Source organism: Megalops cyprinoides, chromosome 1 (genome assembly GCF_013368585.1).
Source record: "Megalops cyprinoides isolate fMegCyp1 chromosome 1, fMegCyp1.pri, whole genome shotgun sequence".
NCBI lineage: Eukaryota > Metazoa > Chordata > Actinopteri > Elopiformes > Megalopidae > Megalops > Megalops cyprinoides.
The window spans coordinates 57,348,495-57,367,040 of NC_050583.1; the positions used below are offsets into that span (position 1 = coordinate 57,348,495).

General features: G+C 43.3%; 1 protein-coding gene across 3 annotated transcripts in view; it reads left to right on the plus strand.

Moving 5' to 3' along the window:
* LOC118779152 (poly(ADP-ribose) glycohydrolase-like) overlaps window positions 1-18,286 on the plus strand; it is a 48,993-nt gene extending 30,707 nt beyond the window's left edge. For all 3 annotated transcript variants that reach the window (XM_036531095.1, XM_036531105.1, XM_036531087.1), the window contains exons 13-19: window positions 820-895; window positions 2,892-3,039; window positions 9,837-9,915; window positions 10,919-11,027; window positions 14,075-14,180; window positions 16,100-16,228; window positions 17,966-18,286. In XM_036531095.1, the coding sequence (XP_036386988.1) occupies window positions 820-895; window positions 2,892-3,039; window positions 9,837-9,915; window positions 10,919-11,027; window positions 14,075-14,180; window positions 16,100-16,228; window positions 17,966-18,141 (823 nt within the window). In that variant the 3' untranslated portion in view covers window positions 18,142-18,286. The remainder of the gene's footprint in view (window positions 1-819; window positions 896-2,891; window positions 3,040-9,836; window positions 9,916-10,918; window positions 11,028-14,074; window positions 14,181-16,099; window positions 16,229-17,965) is intronic.
* Window positions 18,287-18,546: the final 260 nt, after the last annotated feature.

Sequence of the window (18,546 nt, forward strand, 5' to 3'; positions counted from 1 at the left end):
ACACATTCCATGGGGTTCATTTAGAAGCCCTTATGACCTTCTTTCAGAAAATAGAAGATTGATTCAGAGCTGTAGTTATATGTACATATACGTTTGTATGTGTACATACACGTAAAGTGGTAGTTATGGGGTTAATTGCTCGTAGCTCTTCGGAGAGAAGCCCTTGGGTCCCTTTAAATTAATTTTTTCTAGACTCCCTTGGCTTGTTTCTTTTGGTTGGAATGACCTGTTAGCCATATTGTGGAATCAAATCAGTGACTCCATTGAGAGTCTGCATCTCTGTACAAAGTAAATGGAGTTTGGTACCCTAAAATGAACCTGTGCACCTGGCTTGTGAAAAAGGCCCCAGATGTCACTCATTTTAGAGCCATATTCATTGCAAAGTGCTGCTGGGTAATGACAACCGAAACAGATTAACAAGTAGCTTTAGTCTACTTTCACTGGATCTCTCTCTCACTGCAACTGTTCATACATATTCATTTAGATTATACTGAATCCATGTGCAACAGTACTCTGCATATTACAGAAAGTCAGAATGGGTCAGTTGTGAAATAAGTATCTTTATGATCAGCATATACCTAGTATATTCTACATTATATCTGTCATATATACATACATATGCATGTTTATTTGGTCTGCATTGTATATACTTTTTTCTTTGCACAAAAGTGACTCTGAATCATAGATATATTCAGTCATGACTGAATTACTATAAAAAAATAGAACGACTGCTGATTACACAGTTTTCTTTTTTTTTTAAATTCTATACTAATCAGTAATTGTATTAAGTAATAAGCAACATAATTGTCATGTTTTCAGTTCTAAGACCCAGCTCTCAAAGCTCCACATCACATGTGAAGGCACTATCGAAGATCAGGGTCATGGCATGCTCCAGGTAAGAAGCACACCTGAATATTATCCTGCAGTGTTTGAAGAAGGGCTCGTTACTGACAGTGATGTGCCCCACAAACAAACCCTTTATTGACGGAGCTGAAAACCCTCACTCCAGAAAACTAGAGCATTATAGCCCACGCCACGTGTCCCTCAGGGGGGTGGGCTCAGCCTCGGAGCTGTTTTCGCACGTCGTTGTGGGGTTTGCCGCGGTCTTTGTCCGCGGGAGTCAGTTGAGGAGCTACACGCCTGCTTCCAGCGCGGCGTCTGAGAAGAGCGGGCGACATGTTCGCGGCAGACCGTTCTGGGATCGGGGGGGGGGGTGGGTGGTGGGATGTAGGGGGGGCGGAGGGGGGTCGGGCCTGACATTCCCCAGGAGCGCCGGGCGGGCCGCTCCGCGTCCGATCTGTCAGGGTCGCCTCCTCTCCCTTTCACCTTTTGTTTGCCTCCGGTTGCCGCCGGCTGACAGCTGATGGGTACACATGACCAGCTCCGGGCACCCGGCGGGCCGAGAGCCTGGCGCCGGATTGATGGATGCTCTGGCGAGGTGGGCCGGGCTGACAGCCTGTCAGTGGGCTTGAGAAGCGGCCCGGCTGTCCCGGAGATGAGTGACCAGTTCAGCAGGATCAGCTGGCAGACTGCCACTCGCTGCCATATTTTCACAGTTCAGAGGAAGTCTGCGGGCCAATGAGCCAAAACTGACAGCCCGCAAAACAGTGTATTAGAGATTCCACGCTATTTTATTTAGCCCCCAAACACATTTGCAGCGTCGCTTACTGCCTGTAGTTCTGTTCCCCTTTTCCAGCATTTGAATACTGTTTCTGATATCTGAGAAACTCCACAGACGCAGGCTTGAGAACAAGGTGCTGATAATTTAACTGAAAAATTACAAATTGCACACGGAAACATTCAGTTCAGTTAAACCATTTCAAGAAACTAACACAGTGAGCAGAATGACATTATTTGTAATTATAAATACTGTAATTTATAGTATAATAAATAATTATAATCTGTTAAATCTCCGCAGAAATAAGGACTGATGGGGCACTATTATGATTTAGCACAGCCTAAACGACGGTTAAGAAAGTATTCACACAGCTCTATTGCATCTATTTACGCTGAGTCAATGCAAAATCAAGACCCCTGTTTCAACAAACAAAGCCGTTCGATATTAAGACATCCACTTAAAAGAACAAGGCTGAGTTTGTCGGACGGATGCCGCACACGCGCTTTAGCTGGACTCCTCTAATACATTCGTCTCCGACGGTGACGGGAGGTGCAGCCCGGTGGAGGCGCTTGCTCCCGGCTGCAGCGCTAAGTACCACTCCCTGGGAAAGCTTTACGCAGGCATTTGGGAGGGAGGGGCGGCTTCAGCACGGCCGCCCTCTAGCCCTTTTCCCCATCATTCCAATCAGCGCGAAGTACCCACGAAGGGTGCTGTCACGGCTTGCAAGCAGGGGCCAAGCATTTTTATAAAAGGGCTGCTGGCATCACGATAGAGGGTTTTTTTTTTTTCTCCTTACTGTTCTTATTTTCAGCCTGTAGTCTGAGTCATTTTAAGGTGACACTGAAAGCACAGTCATTTCAGTCAACGGACTTTGTTTAGTTTCTTTTTGTTCGCCTGCCTCGTTAATAACTATTTTAAGACCTGTCAAAGTTTTCCTATTTGTTTTGTATTACATTGTTACATTGTTTACATTGTTTTGTGCTTTACTTCAATCCAATTTACTGTGCAGTCCTGTAGAAGTTATTGGCAGGGTGTCTGGTGCTTATTAGTAATCCCTATATTCTGTGAATGATTAATCTAGTACACTTTTATTAATTACATTATAATTTATACAATTGTATAAAGTGTCTACAATTTGTATTGTGCTGAATTGTGAAAGTTAAACAGGAGACAGTTCAGATAAATGACCATTGCATTCTACCTGCCTCATTGTATTGGAGTTGTTTCACGCAGTTGTGCTTTCAGCACTAAAAAACGCTGTGGTTGTTTGCAGGTGGACTTTGCCAACAGGATGGTGGGAGGAGGGGTGACCGGGTCAGGTCTGGTCCAGGAGGAGATCCGCTTCATAATCAACCCCGAGCTCATCGTCTCACGCCTCTTCACCGAAGCCCTGGATCACAACGAGTGCCTGATCATCACAGGTCAGCCCCGATGAACCTCCCCTGTCTGCTCTCTCCGTCCCCATCCACTCTCCCTCTGTCAAACACATTTACATTATATTTACAGTTTACGTTTTACCTTTTAATTTGACAGACGCTTTTATCCAAAGCGACTTACGAGTGAGGCAGAGTACAACACAAGCAAAAAGCCATATAAAGAGTCAACAATATTAGAAGTGCTGCCTGACCAGGTTTCAGTAGTTCACCAGACAAGGTACAAGCTAGCTGGTATGAGTGCATTAAACTATTAAATCTGAATTTTTCTTTTTCAAGGAAAACAAAGTTTAAGATATAAGAAATTGCTTTAGGCGGTAGTGTTCCAGGTGATCATTTGAGCACGGAAGAGCTGTGTCTTCACACAAACATACTGAAATCCCCTTTCTTCTGCACTTTAAGGGAGCTGTCAGTTATGCCTTGCGTGCTTTCTTTTTCTCCTGAAGAAAAACTGATTAACTAATCATGGGACGTGTTTTTGATGGAGGAGTCCCATACATGGATGTGCCGCTTTCCCTGTTAGTAGCTCCCTGTCTGTTCCGACAGAACTAATAGGCGGTTCACTCTGGGATGCTCACAGCTGGCTGCTAAATGGCAGACCCTTCAATCTGAGACCCTCAGACCCCTGCTCAGCAAGGGCCTGGGGGATCTGTGTTGCAATCACTACCTGGGAAGTGACTGTCACTCTCCCCCTGCCTGTCTTTCTGACTCCTCAAATTGTCCCCATTAACACAAGTGACATTATTTTTAGACTGAGCTGTCTGATTGCTTGGGCCGGGTAGTAATCACTGCTTCCAAATGTCAGGGGCACAACACTCTCATCAAACGGCAAACTGCATTTTGAAAACAGTGAGGTTTTATATTTGTTGCTGTGATGTGTAAGAAATATGAAGCAGCTGACTCATCAGCATAATGAATAGCCCCTTCCTTTTGTGCGTGTTGGGTAACTAAGGCTCTTCGGTTGGAGCACAGATGATGTTTAATTTTGCAACCTTCAGTTTATCGAGCTCTTCAAAACTGGGAGACTGAGTACTGCACCTGTACGTGATCTTAAGCTCTGAGGACCTGCTCGTAAGCACCCATGCAGAGGCAAACAGCGTAGCTGCTTTGCTCTTGCTTTTCAGGGTAAACTAATTAAAACTCCCAGAATTCTCCGGGGTTGTCCAAGTAATCAGCTCTGGAAGGTATCCTCATCATGTAAAGTGCCTTTGACGCGTGCAGGCTCCTGACCCTGGCTGGATACAGTATTCATGCCTGCATCACTCAGGGAATGAATGCAGTGCAGTGAAACTCCAGTGTATTTTCACAATTTTCTTTTTTCTGTGGGACCTTGTGAGATCCTCTCTGGCTTCTTCAGAGATTTTCTTCTCCGCTACTCACCGAGAGGACCGTTAATTGTATCAATGGTGTCCGTTCTTTTTTTTTTTGTTTTTTTCTTGTTTTTTTTTTCCCTCCTGTGTCTTGCTTCCTTTCCAATTTTTGAACGTGAAGACCATTACATTGATCCACGCTGGACAGTCGTGTTATTCTTCATTCCTGCCCCGACAGAATTGGCTTATTTTTCACCCTCCTATTCTTGGTTGCTTGTTTACTCTCCCAGTCCTTCAGAGAGACTGTCACTGTTGAGTCAACATTTTAAAGTGACCCTCACTCATCCCCTGACAACTGTAGTCCATACAGGCTCTCACGCTATGATCATCAGCTCTGGCCCAGGGTGTGTGTCAGCCGGCATCCTGCGTCAACAGTATCCTGAACACATCAATCTCACGTATTTGCACCCCACCAGTTTCTCCCTCCGATCTTATTCCCAACATTCCTTCACACGCTCGGTCTGCGTGAAGCGGCGGACAGTCTTACTTTCTGCGGGGAAAACAGATGATTATTTACCGAGACAAACTAAAAATGTTGCCGCAGATGCTTCGGACTAATGGAGCTCGTGCGGCAGGCAAAGCGAGATTTATATTCGTCTCCGCAAATCGTCCATATTGGAAAATGGCCTTTTGTGACGAATGGATGCAAATTGCAGCGCCGGCCCAATGGGAAGACAAACTGCCTCCATTTCGGAATTGAGCTAAATCTAAAGAAAAATGCCAGCGCAGGCGGCGCTGGCATGAGGGCTGAGTGATTCCCTCCGCAGCCCTCCTCTCTGCTGTTTTGCTGACCCCCAAAGCCCCGGCGTTCCAATCAATGTTTCTGTGCGTTTTACAGATGACTATGGGGGAAAAAAAGTGCGATTTTCTTTCTTTCAGATGGATTTCGGCACCCCTGATAAGAAGGCCATGTCTGATTGCGTTTAATGGCTGAAGTGAATTGAAACGCCACACGCAAGGACAAAGGTGCTATACTGTGCCCAGCGATCGTCTTAATGCATTTTAGCCTAAGGCGCCAGGCTCAGACCGGCAACATAGCAGCCACTCCGTTTGCCCTGCCTAAGCAAGCGTTCAGCTGAAATGGCATTCAGTCACATTATGTTTTACGGTTAAAAATGAGAACAGTTTTTCCCCTCCTAATATTCTTTACATGCTTATGCATGTTTCTCTTGAATTTGTAAAATGATTACAGTGCAGTCTTTGCTGTAAAGGTGAACATAGATACCTGGACTTCACGTTCTTTCTTTTTAATGGTATGTACACGACATCCAGTTAAACCCCTTGTTTAGATTATTTGGCATAACACTGTTACCTGTATGACAACAGTATGTTTTCTCTGGCCTTCTTCTGCACTTTAGCAATATCTGGTTTCTGTACCATGTTGTAGAGTAAAGGAGTGAAAAAAAAAAAAAATCCATGACCAACTTTCACGACTGGCATCAAAACCACCTCCGGTGGTAGTGTGGGATTTGCTCATGCAATATGTGTGAGACATCTGTGGAACAGAGTCTGTCAGACACTCATAACAGTGTCACAAGAAATCTGGTGTGGAAGTGGTTTCAGGTCAAGTGCACAGCATTCTATGGCTTGGGCCATTGGGTCAGAAGAAGGGACATAATTTATAGTTCAGAGCATTTCTGAGCTGATTCTGTGCCAGCATATGTACAAATAATGTCTGTAGTTCAAAAGGCAATTGCACACAGCCAGACGTTATGTGACCATGCAACTCCCTTAATATCAAACCTACTTCTTTTTTGTTGGCAGTTGCATTCTACCTAGCCTTACTACCTTTTGAGGTAAGACTGGATAATTATTTTTACGCATCACTCATTTTGAAGTGATGGAAAATAACGAATTTTTCACATATTTGAAAAATTCTCAGCTTACTGGGAAACTCTTTCTTTGATTCATCCTTTCACTCAGGAGAAATCTGAAACCCAAACAATGAGCCAAAGACAAATGACTCCAATGCCTGAACGGTTAAAGAGAGCCAGTGACCATGGCGACCATTGGAGTGGAGTAGCTATGGGGATGCTCATAGATGCAGCTGCCCACACTGGCACCCACTGTGAAAGCTCTCCTTCATCAAGCTTTCCCCAACACACAGCCCTCCCACGCAAACACCCCGTCGGTCATCAACCGCATGGCACAGCTGAAGGTCACAGAGGAGACACACCGCCAATATTCTACCCGGAGGCCGACACGCCTACGTTCCCTCACCGTCACCGTGGACACCTGATCACGGTGACCACTGCTGCTGGTGAAATGAACACTGCGATGGTCCCCTTTCGCCAGGCGTTGAAAGGACACTGCTCTGGGAGCATAACCCTTTCAGATCAACCGAGGCGAACAGTCATATCAACTCAAGGAATGGGGATTGCCCGAAGATTTTAGCAAATGAGTGTATTGTGTTTTTTTTTTTTTTAAACTTTTGCAGTCAGCTCTTGGAAGTCTGTGGCAAGGGCAAAATGGACATTGAGACAATCTCTCTAATCAGTATTCTAACCCTTTCATGGGGACACCTCTCTTGCTGGAGTCACCTTCAGCTCTTAGTCAATGCCCGCGCCCCTCCCCTTAAACCACTTAACTTTATTACACTTCCGCAGAATTAATAACCACTGGAAGACCTGCCCAAGACCCACTCCACTAATGGACCAGGCCATTCCATCATCTTTATTAAAACAACGGAATATTTGTTGTCATTTCCATTTCTAGCCAGGTCTCCATTGTATCATTGCCACATAGTAAATTACATTCCCTTGTGATGCATCTTGACATGGGGGCCTAATGGAGCCTCCCGCCTCAGTGAAATTTGCAAAAGTGCCCAGCCCTAATTGAATTTCTCTTGATTGCCCCGTGTCTGGCTGCCATCGGGGCGGTCATAAATATAAATTGGATCAAGGGGAAAGCAGATGATTCACCGATGCCGATCCTGACCCAGGAAGTTTGACGCAAATGTCAAGAGTCGTTGGTAGTCAAGAGCACTTGCGGCGTGGAGACTCTGCTCTCTCCGGACTGGAGCAACATGCAGATTGGTTGTTTCAGAGATAAGCAGAGAACCAAACCGCGGCAATGCGCTATAGCTACGCAAGCCGATATTTCTTTGTTGTGTTCATCCTCAAGATCTCTAATCAATCAGATAGAGTAATGGTATTTTTATGCTGGATCATATACACCATGTGTACAAACCAGTTCCTGAAGATGTGTTTGAAAATTGACACGGGGGGGGGACACACACCAGAGCATAAAAGGTTTATTGACTTTATGACATTTGGATTAAATGGGCATCCTCTCCTGGGAATGGCTCTCCACACACTGTTTAACTGAGAAAATCCTCCATAAAGCTGCCTCTCTGTGGAGACACCAAGCCCAGCCTTTCACTCTGTCTGCCAGTGGGCATTTCTGGGGACAGTAGAGAGCACACGTTAGCAAAACGCAAAGACTCATCAGGTCAGGTATATTTACACGTGAAAGAGAGCTAAGACAGTGGATAAGCTACCGTTCACACGCCAATCTAGCGGTGGCTTATGAATGTGAAAACCTGCATAGGAGTTAAAATGGCACTCTTTGAGCGAGTGGCATTACAACTGCTGTTTAATTCTGTGGAAATACAATGAAACGATTCCCATGAAACGCGCCAAATTGTCCCAGAAAGATGTGTGCACGTTCCTTGTTTTTTCAGACACTTCCCTTCTTTATTCCACTGATTCCATTCTTTGCTGAGGGAGGCTTTTATGGGCTGAACTCTCCGAAAGTGGCCCCCAGAGAGACCTGCCATTTATCCTACTGCCTCTTTTCTACTGTTGTCATTGTCTCTGAGACATAGCTGAGCCCTTCTGCGGAATAATAATTCATAATGTGTACTTGTGAAAGCTGCCACACAAATCCTCATCTCTCAGAAGCCTTTATCTCTTTGGCCTGTCAATAAGAAAAGGGCTTGTTTATATCAAATTTTATCCAACCGTCGGCATTTCCTTTTTACGACTTGTAGATTCAATACACGGCCTCGGCTGGAGTGGGCCACTATTAGATTTCCGTAGCTCTTATTTTGCTGGTAACCTCAGAGACTGCATACATGGGATCGCTTGCTTGAACTGATATGATAATTTGATTTGCTGATCAAACAAGCAGAAAGGCCTGCACTGCCATTATGAGGCTCAACTGTCTTTTGTAAAGGCATGCTTGAATTGCACAACTTTGGAATACTGCTGAGATAGTAGTTATTGTGAAAAGGAAAATTGCAGCTGTAGCTGTAGCCGGTACTGATTTGAACAAATTTTCCTTTACTTACAATATAAAATTGGAACATGCTCTGGCAGTTGAACACCCTCTGAACATGACAGCTAAGATTTGTTTGTCGTTTTCCTTGTGCTATTGTTGCAATGTTGACAGCCAATGATTAAGCCATATTTTACCTGACATCAAGTCAGTATGACAACACCTGCATCCATTCTCTGTGGATGCATTACAAAAGTCTGATGCAAATACCATCTCTTTGAGACTGTTTGTATTAACTGTTACTGTAGGTTGATCCATGATTTCTCACTCTCTAAATCCTTGAAAGAATGTCACTCGTCCTTTTTGTGTGTGTGTTTGTGTGGTTGTGGGTGTGTGTGTGTGTGTGTTCGCACACATGCTTGTAAATAGTCTAAAAGTAAGATGGTTATATTTGACATTTCTCCCATACAAAACACCCACATCAATTAGTTCCAGCGCGAGAGCCCTTTGTGCGCTGACCGCAGCCCTGCGAGTGTTCAGATCGTTTATTCATGTGCCGCGGCTGGGAGCTGCATGTACTAATGAGCAATAATGAGTGGGAAGTTAATTTGCAGCCTCATTGTTTTGAATGAGCTCTTGTCCCCGTGAGTGCTCATTCCCCTTAGGCCCAGCCGTTCGCTCCTCTCACACCTTTCTGCGGGGGTAATAACTTGACCTTCCTCTCCGGGTCAACAGCTGCTCCTGTAGTATCACTTCACATTGAATGATTACAAAGCTATTAAAAATCACAGCTAGGACCGTTGCAAGCTAAGTGAATTTTTAATATATGTATATATGTATTTGCCCTTCCTTCTCCCATTACTTTTTCTGCCAGCATTTGTCGTTGCAGCAGCAATTTTCCTTAAGACATCATCACCCTAATGGAAAGCTCCGGAAAGTGCTTCACTTTCTGGATTGGACATCTCCTTTTAAAAAGAAAAGCGCATACCTTTTTTTTTTTTTTTTTGTGCTTTGTCCCAATCGATCACTCTACTCTGAATTGAGATGCTCTGTTCTGTGGACCTGGATTAAAAAAGTTTACTCCGTATTACTCTGTAACAAATTGCCATGCCCTCTTTGGCAGCCGCAGACAGACGGCTCAATCGTACAAGGCTTCCCATTTTCTAATGTATTGTTCTGTGTCCTCTTGCCTTACAGGCACGGAGCAGTACAGTAAATACACTGGCTACGCAGAGAGCTACAAATGGGCTGGACACCACTGCGATGAGACACCGAGGTAGGCACTGACAAACTGCTGTCTTTCTTGACCATGCATTCACAGTAATCTACTTTATATTGTACATCTGAGTGGAGTTGTCTATCTGAAGGGAATTTTCGTCTGATTGAAGTGGACAACAAAGAAAAGAGTTGTAGTCATTATGAGGAATGCTTTGATTACTCTTGCCTAAAGGGAACCCACAGTATCTACATATCATGGAAGTTTGATGGAAGTCGCACAGCCACACGTAGTGTGTGGCGTCAGATTTGACAGCCTGTGCTACCATTAACAAAACAATGTGTAGGTTAGTGCAGGTACTTTTTAAATGTTTCACACTGAGGTACAGAAGTAAACCCAAGTTGAGGACAGGAGGGGTTGGCAGAACGCTCCCAAATTCGGCAGACAGCCCCGCTCTCAAGCCCCTTTTCCTTTGCTAGCTGCGTGAGGCTGACAGACTTCAGGAGGGCTGCGGAAGTCGCGATGCGTAACGCAATCCGCTCAGACAGCCCGGCCTCTAAATGGGGCACATTTGAAGGCTGGAGATCCTCCCAGCACCCAGGCAGAAAATCCGCCCTTTACCTCCAATAATCTGTACTTCACGTCGCCGCAGTCAGTGTCTCTCTCACGTCCAGAGGCCGGGCTCTGTGAAGAAGGGCTTGGTGCATGGCTTAGGGGCCAAACAGCTCTTTTTCCATGACTTTGAGTGACAAACTGGTACAGTTGGTGGTTTCTTTGCCATGCTTGTCACTGAAATGAACAGACAATATTGTGTAAGTGTCAAAAAAAGTAACACTTGCTTTAATTTGTCACTCAGAGAGATGACAAAGGACTATTTGTCACAGCTGTTAGACTGAATGTCCCTCTTGAACGTCCACGTGTGTTGATGTCACAGATGAAGCACTTTTACAGGGCAATTTAGTTCCTAGATTTGCGTAATGTCAAGGTTTTATCACTTTCAGTTAAAACAGTCAGCAACCATAAGTAAGCTCTCACTGAGTGCCAATTTCCTCTCCCTGTGTAGAGATGATTGGCAGAGAAGATGCACAGAGATTGTGGCTATAGATGCATTCAAGTTCAGGAACTTCATGGAGCAATTTCAGCCAGAGAAAATGAACAGAGAACTCAACAAGGTGAGTTAGTGGATCTCCAACTCATGCCTTAACTTACACTTTTGTTAATTTGGTCACCTCACAGTCCAGGCTCAATGGAGACTTGACACTTTATCTCAGGAAACTGTGTCATGGTAATTGTTCATGCTGTTTTGTGAAATGGAATTGATTGCCTTTGTCACATGTTGGTACACATTATATCACTGCTTGTTGGAGATTATGTGAAGTGCCCCAGGGACATTATGTCAATACAGACAAGGGACTATTAACTGCATAGATGGCTTCAGTGTTCAGGTGTGAAGGAAGCCTCCCGGTATCAGAATTAGGCATACCTTGTACTACATTATAGAATGTGTCGAAGATCCATAATACTCTTTTAGAAACTGTAACCAGTAGCTCAGAAACTGTAACCAGTAGCTCTTGATGGTTTAACTAATAAGAGACATTTTTAAATGACAAGACCATGCATTTTGTCAACCCAGGATCGACAAACTAAAACCAAATTATTCCCAAAAGGGACTTAATGAGACAGCAAAGAAACCAACCCTCCAAGGAAAAGATAGTTGGTGGGTTTTGGTCTAAGAGGGCCCTTGTGTACTATTTTGGTGTCCTGAAGCAGGGTTCACCTGAGTTTAGTAAGAAGGGAAAAGAATGTTCCGATACACCCGAACAGTGACATGTTGTTTGAGTTTGAGCTGTGGTGCCCTGTAGAATTGTCACTGCCTCTTCGTCTCTTTATGCAGCTGGTACATAATGAGTTAGTAAGCAGTTAGTTCATGCAGAGCTAAACGAGAAGTTGCTACATTAGCAATAAGTAGTTCACGCATTAAAAGAAGCAGTGCCTTGACAGCAGTAATTGCTTGGCAGAGCTCGTATACGAGCATACAGACAAACTGATTATAGTGCTTATACAGTTAATGTTCAAAATGGCGTACCTGAAGAATACAGGCCCTGTAAAGCCAAAAGTCAAAAACAGGAGTTAAGCTGAATGGCTTGGCAGTCATTACAGTTCATTTCAAATGAAAAATTGATATAGAGATCCATGTGAATTATTATTAGGAAGGTCACATTCTGAGCCTCCACATCAGATTGTGCAAATCCATGTCCAGGTTTTTTTTAATACTTATGCTGTTATAAAATAGTTTGGCGAATGAAGAATTATGTATAGTGTAATATTTGGTGAATATTTGTAACGCGGCAGGGCAGTTCTTCCCTCCACAGTATTGTGTGAAAGCGTCCATGATGTAACCATTTAGCAATTCTAAAAATGAATTTGCAATTTCAGACTGACATGCAGCTGCTTCATACTTAGTACTTGAATAGTGTTTTAGGGACAATTTGTTCTCAGTTAGTTTCCAAACACAAATATTAACACCCTGTATTATTTATTACAGTGGAAGGAGTGAGAGGGAGGAAATCTACCATAGCTCTTTGATGTTTTGCTTTGATCTTCCATAGATGAATTCCTCTGTAATTGTAATACTGCGAAAGGCTTGACGCATTGGATAATTTAATGCACCAGTGAAAACTTTAATTGGCATTTAAGTTAAAATTAGGCTCGTACAGATTTTAATTGCCTTAGTGTCAACCCATTACATTCAATCACGTAACGTAATCTAATAAACGCTGTCAAACGTAATCTAAATTGACCAACATGTTTACCTTGCTTGAAGTAGGCTCATTTTTTTCATTTGCTGTTTACCCCTTGAGTAAACCTGCAAAAGTGCAGTATGAAGAAATCACTGCTCGAGAGCCAGCTATTTATTCTGCTTTATTTGCATAATGCATTTTCTTTTGTTTATTGTCAGTTGAACAAATAAAATTACCGCCGCTGTATGAAGCTACAGGGCAACACGTTTTCATAACTAACCCAGATTACATTAGTAATCACAATCTGACAACGTCTTGATTAAATGCATGCAAAGTATGTATAAACACATTATTGCATACCAGGCTCATGTGTTTAAAGGCTTGTGTTGCAATGCATAAGAGGCGTAGCAGTATAGAAAGTGTCACACAATGCTTTGACGATGGAAAAATGGGTTATTACGATGATCTTTTCAGCCTTGTGGGGCATATGCATTCTGCTCTGGCCCGAGTATTTTTCTTCCCCTCCGATGGAAATTCGCATTACAAAATCAAGACGTCGATGTTGTCAGGTCTCACTTCAGAAAGCACAGAAAAAAAGATGACAGCTCTCAAAGAGATTGACAGGGATGTGAAAAATGCTCCAACATGGAGATCAATCCTGCTTGGAGAATTGTTCAGCTCACTGTCACTGCTGCCCTTTCAGAATAGGAATTTACAACAGGAGGGAGAGGGAGTACAATGTGTACTGTTCATTTTCGCTCCACGTGCATATCATCTGAGGTGAAAATGAATTTTCTGTGTTCTCGCAAATCCCCCGCAACAGCCAAATGCTGCAATGTTGGGGTCATCCAATATGCAACCTCACGGTTTCCCCCCACCATTTCCTAATCTATGGTTGGATCCGTAATGGTTGCATTCAAAGATTAAAGTAGATTAACATATTAAGTATGATGACATTGATGTCGTGTTTGTGGATACGTTCCCATCGTTTAGAGTTACTACTTACGCAATATTAGGGTACATATGAATAATTGAAGGTGCGTAGGTTTGCCGAGCCTTCTGTATTCATTTGTACATGTACATGCCATGGATTTTTTTTTTTTAAATGCTGAAACATTGCCCTGCGTTCATACGAAATGATATTGTCCTTGTGTATATTCGCCTGTTATGTGACTAGGTGATGCACAGGTTTCATAATTGCAAAATGCACCAGTGATCTGTGACTGCGGTGGTCTGAGCCTTGAGGCAAATGAAAGCTGCGAGTAGTATAAAGATTTTCCTGCTTACTGGTGTAAAGCTATGGCCAGGCAAATTATTCTCTCCATTACAGAGCTTGGCACACAGGGGCTTCAGTACTTGTTCATACGCAAACCACACAAGGAGATGGAGAGAGTCTTTGCTGTGGGTGGGTTTTGTCACAAATCTGTGTCCAGTGAGGAACTCTCTGTCAGTGATGATGTCATCTTCTTTGTCCTCAGGCCTACTGTGGCTTTGTGCGCCCTGGGATGAAGAGCGAGAACCTCTCTGCTGTGGCCACAGGGAACTGGGGCTGTGGCGTGTTTGGGGGAGACACCCGATTAAAAGGTACCGGGGGACCGGGCGGGTGGGGGCATTGCTGTGCACAATGGTAGTGCAAGTCTGTGCCCAAATAGTGGATTAAATGGTGGACCTTTATAACCTTTTTGAGCTGCACCTCTGTGCAGAGCTTTGTTTATGTTTTCCTTTCTGTTCAAGTCAGGTACTTGTTTCAAATATAGCGCAAGGTCAAAAATCAAGCACTTATTTACACTCCTGCACAGTGACACACAGATAGGCAGGCTCCTATACCTGGCCCTTTAAAACAGCCTCTTTCATGGGTAGATTTTTTAAAACAAAGCCTCGGTTGTATGAAGTGGTATGGAGCCTCATTAGTCTCAACTCACATTCGCTCATTTACTTAAAGTCTATTTGTCTGCCCTCCTGTTATTGATCAGCTGACAAACTTTTATATTTTTCATTAAAAGTGAAATTGATTACCTGGCCCGGTCCATCAATCCACTGTGGCCTTCTGTCAGTGCCCTACATCACTTTCGATTGGCAGGGGCTCAGACAGTCTCCAGATGCTTGCCGCTGTGACACAGGCGGAAGGCGCTGAAACATATTTCTTTTTGTAATCCCTTCCCGGTTTTGCTCGCCGTGACGCACGCATATGCGCACATGTGTCCTGTGCCCCATGCGCTCACAGTGAGTTAATTAGTCACTGGACTGGGTCACTGAAGTGTAGGTCACTGCAGAATTAGCTACTGTCCTTTTAATGACATGACTCCTGGGACGGTGTGTAAATGCGGCTATAGCCTCCCCCCCCCAACACACACACACACACACACACACCCTGCTGTCTTCTTGGAATATTTTTAGAGACCGTTTAATTTATGAGACTTTATGATTATGGAGAGAGTTGTAGAACCAATAGCGGCTCAAAAAGGAACCCCGCTGAATGAATTTGTGGCCGTGTAAAATGTTTATTCCATAAAGCTCACTAATGTTGTTCTATTCTGATCATCATTAATCAGCAGACTTATTTCCAGCCTCTTTAAATATTAAAAAGTCTCCGGGGCCGTAGCTTCGCGTTCGACTCTATGACTTAGATTGAGGTCCTCCGGGGGAAACCTCTCATTGCATTATTTACCTTTTAAATAGAAATATAAATTGGACTGCTGTATCCTCTGCAGCCGAACATGAAATATGAGCAACATAGGGAAGCTCTGCTTTCAGTCAGGCTTTATGAGTGTAAGTTAATAATTCGATCAGTAAGGCCCATGTACTGTACATGCAGAAATAAAAGACTTTATTTAAGACAGATGTGGAAAAACATGCACAGTTTTTCTTTTCTTTGCATTGGTTAATCTAATGAAAGCAATGCATCCATTCATAAAATTACTGATTTTGCACATGAAAATCATGTGAAGATACATGCTTTTAAAGTTTACTTTGCCATCTCTGATGATGTCAAGGATAGCTGTCACAGAAATAAAAAATACCTACACAGTTTGTCCTGGCTTTCTGTTAAATATAGAGACGCTGTTGGAGTTATTGACTGTCTGTTGACTGTAGAGATGGTGTTGGAAAACTTGACTGGCTAATGGATGTAGAGACAGTGTTGGAGTTATTGACTGTGTTAAATGTTGAAACACTGTTGAAGATCCTGGATGGTTGATGATAGTGTTAGTAGACCTGGTGTAGACAATGTTGGAGTTACTGACTGACTGTTGAATTTAGAGATTGAATTCAGAGGTCCTACATTTACATTTACATTTATTCATTTGGCAGACATTTTTATCCAAAGCTTACAAGTGAGACAGAGTACAGCACGATATATTAGAAGTTTCAGTAGTTAGCCAGACAAGGTACATGCTAGATCCTGACTTGCTGATTGATGTAGAGACCGTGTTGAAGAGTTGAAGATCCTGGCTGGTTGGCATCCACTACCTTTGCTGATGGCTTGTGGGCTCCTGTCTCCTCAGCTCTGCTGCAGATGCTGGCAGCTGCAGAGGCCGGCCGAGACGTCGCCTACTTCACCTTCGGCGACAGCGATCTCATGAGGGATGTCCATGACATGCACTCTTTCCTCACTCAGAGGCGCATAAGTGTTGGTAAGAGGCTCTCCGAAAACAGGCAAAAGCGTGCATACACACACACACACACACACAGAACCTGTGAGACCCAAGAGGAATGCTTTAATATTCAGATGTGATTTTTCAGCAATAATGTACAGTTTAGTCAGAGAAAGAAGAGGAAAATACTTAAAGCTTTTGCATGACAGTGTTTGCTATATCACTCTGCCAGAAAGTCATATTTTTAATGATTAAAGTGGTTATTAGTCTTAAAATGAGCACACATACAGGTCTTCAAAAACCTTTCAAGGACACATAGCTGAAATATTGTAACAATTTAAAGTCATATAAATTACATATTATGTATAGAATATATAATATATTAATCTACTATAATGGTAAATCAAGAGCTTTTTATGCAAGAGTACTTCATAATCTACATAACAAAAAAAAACACAGACATTGATTGATTCTTGGTTGTTAACTTGTGCATATACTTAACTTCAGTGTTTATTCATTGTGAGAGGTCCTGGCTATTCATCATTTGTGTCATTGAATAAACACACAAACTCAGTACTATATAATCCTTTTATTTATAGTGGCTTCATTTAATACGTAAATTCATAAATTAATAAATTAATGAAGTGAATTCTTTTTTTCCCCAGTTTATGTGTTACATTGATCCATTACGTGGTGCTCCACTGTGAAAAGTGTGTGTGTAGTTTACAGTATAGTGTTGCTCTCATATGTGTACGTTTGGCTTGCTGGACTCAGGCCTCAGTAGTAGCACTAGGACTAGCGCTCTGACCAGTTCATCATTCTCTGGAGGACCGTGCAGCTGTTCTATCCTGCTGTAATTTATGGAAAGAGAAGAGGAACCAATTTATATGTAAAGTTATTCAGCCTTTTACTGTAGATGAATTCTACTTTCCTTTTTTGTCTTATGCCCAAGCCAAACTTTTCACAACCAGCCCACTTTTCAACTTTTATATTGAATTCTGTGACATAAGTTTAGACTTTTCGCTCATTTCCTTAGCGTTAGCCTCTTGACTTTTTTAGCCCCGATGTCCCTTTTGAGAGTTTTCAAAGGAGACCTGGCCGTAGTTTACAAAAACAATACAGTCAATTATGCAGAATTATTTCCTAAATTCAACTGCTAGATAAAAGGATAAATTTTACAGTCATGTCAAACCTAAAAATATGTAACCTACACTCTTGCTGTAACAGGCTTTGTAATCTGGATTTCTACTCATCTAGAGAGAACTCATCTAATTTTAGAGTTAGTGTATATCTTACTTTTTACCTAATATCTGTACCTCTGGGCATTCTGTTGAAGGTATTCAGATTCAAGCACCATGTGTTACTGCCATCTGAGCAGACTGAAGACCCACCTTTCCAGACTGCATCTCTGGCTCCACCTCAATCCCCACCCCCTGACACCTGCTACTTGTATTACTTGCTGTTTGTTTTACATGTAGTATTGTGATGTATTTTAGATTCTGTGATCTAGTGACTGGTGTATGGTAGTATACTTGGCTTCCCTTGTCTAGTCAGGTTGCATGAGTTAACTTGCTTGAATAGCATTATGCTCACACTGGTCTTGGGAGGGTTGTTAGCCTGGTCTGACAGTGTTGCTAATTCAACTTGAATGGATACACTTATGTTCTATTGTGCTGGAAGTAGCTCTGAATAAGAGCATCTGTTTGATGTGATGTAGTGTAATGAGCTTGGCCCTTCTTCCTCCCCCCCCCCCCCCCCCCCCCCCCCCCCCTACAGGGCAGGTGTACGGTATTCTGGAGCAATATTACAGCACCGTGTGCAGGAGCTGCACCACCCCGCGCCCCAACGTCAGCCTCTACGGTTTCATCTTCGAGAGAGTCCTCGCCTCTTCCCCGTCCCCCGACAGAGAGGGAGGCACCAGCCGGCCGGCTCACCCTGCAGACCTCCATTAATGCCAGCCAGCCAGTGACTCGCCCCCCCTCCCCATAGTACATGCCTCTGCTATAAACGACCGCTCCTGTTGCTTATGTCAGATTTATTTTTGTATGATTCTGGAACCTTAGAATAACACACCCATATTGAACCCCCCCCACCCCCCCCCCCTCATTAACTGGATGAAATATTATTCGGGGAGTCACAAAAAGGAGTCGTGAAGAAACAAGAGATAAATAACGGTAAATGGGTTGCCTTGGTGGCTCTTTCTCCATCTATCCCCTAGCCATTTCCTCAAGAGTTTGTTTCCTAATGGATCACCGGCAGTACCCAAATGCTGTTGCGGAAGCCATTTCATAGTCTTGTAAAATAAAGTTGTCATTTTAATGGAGACACATGGGTTTGCCAAGTCCTCCTTATCAGTA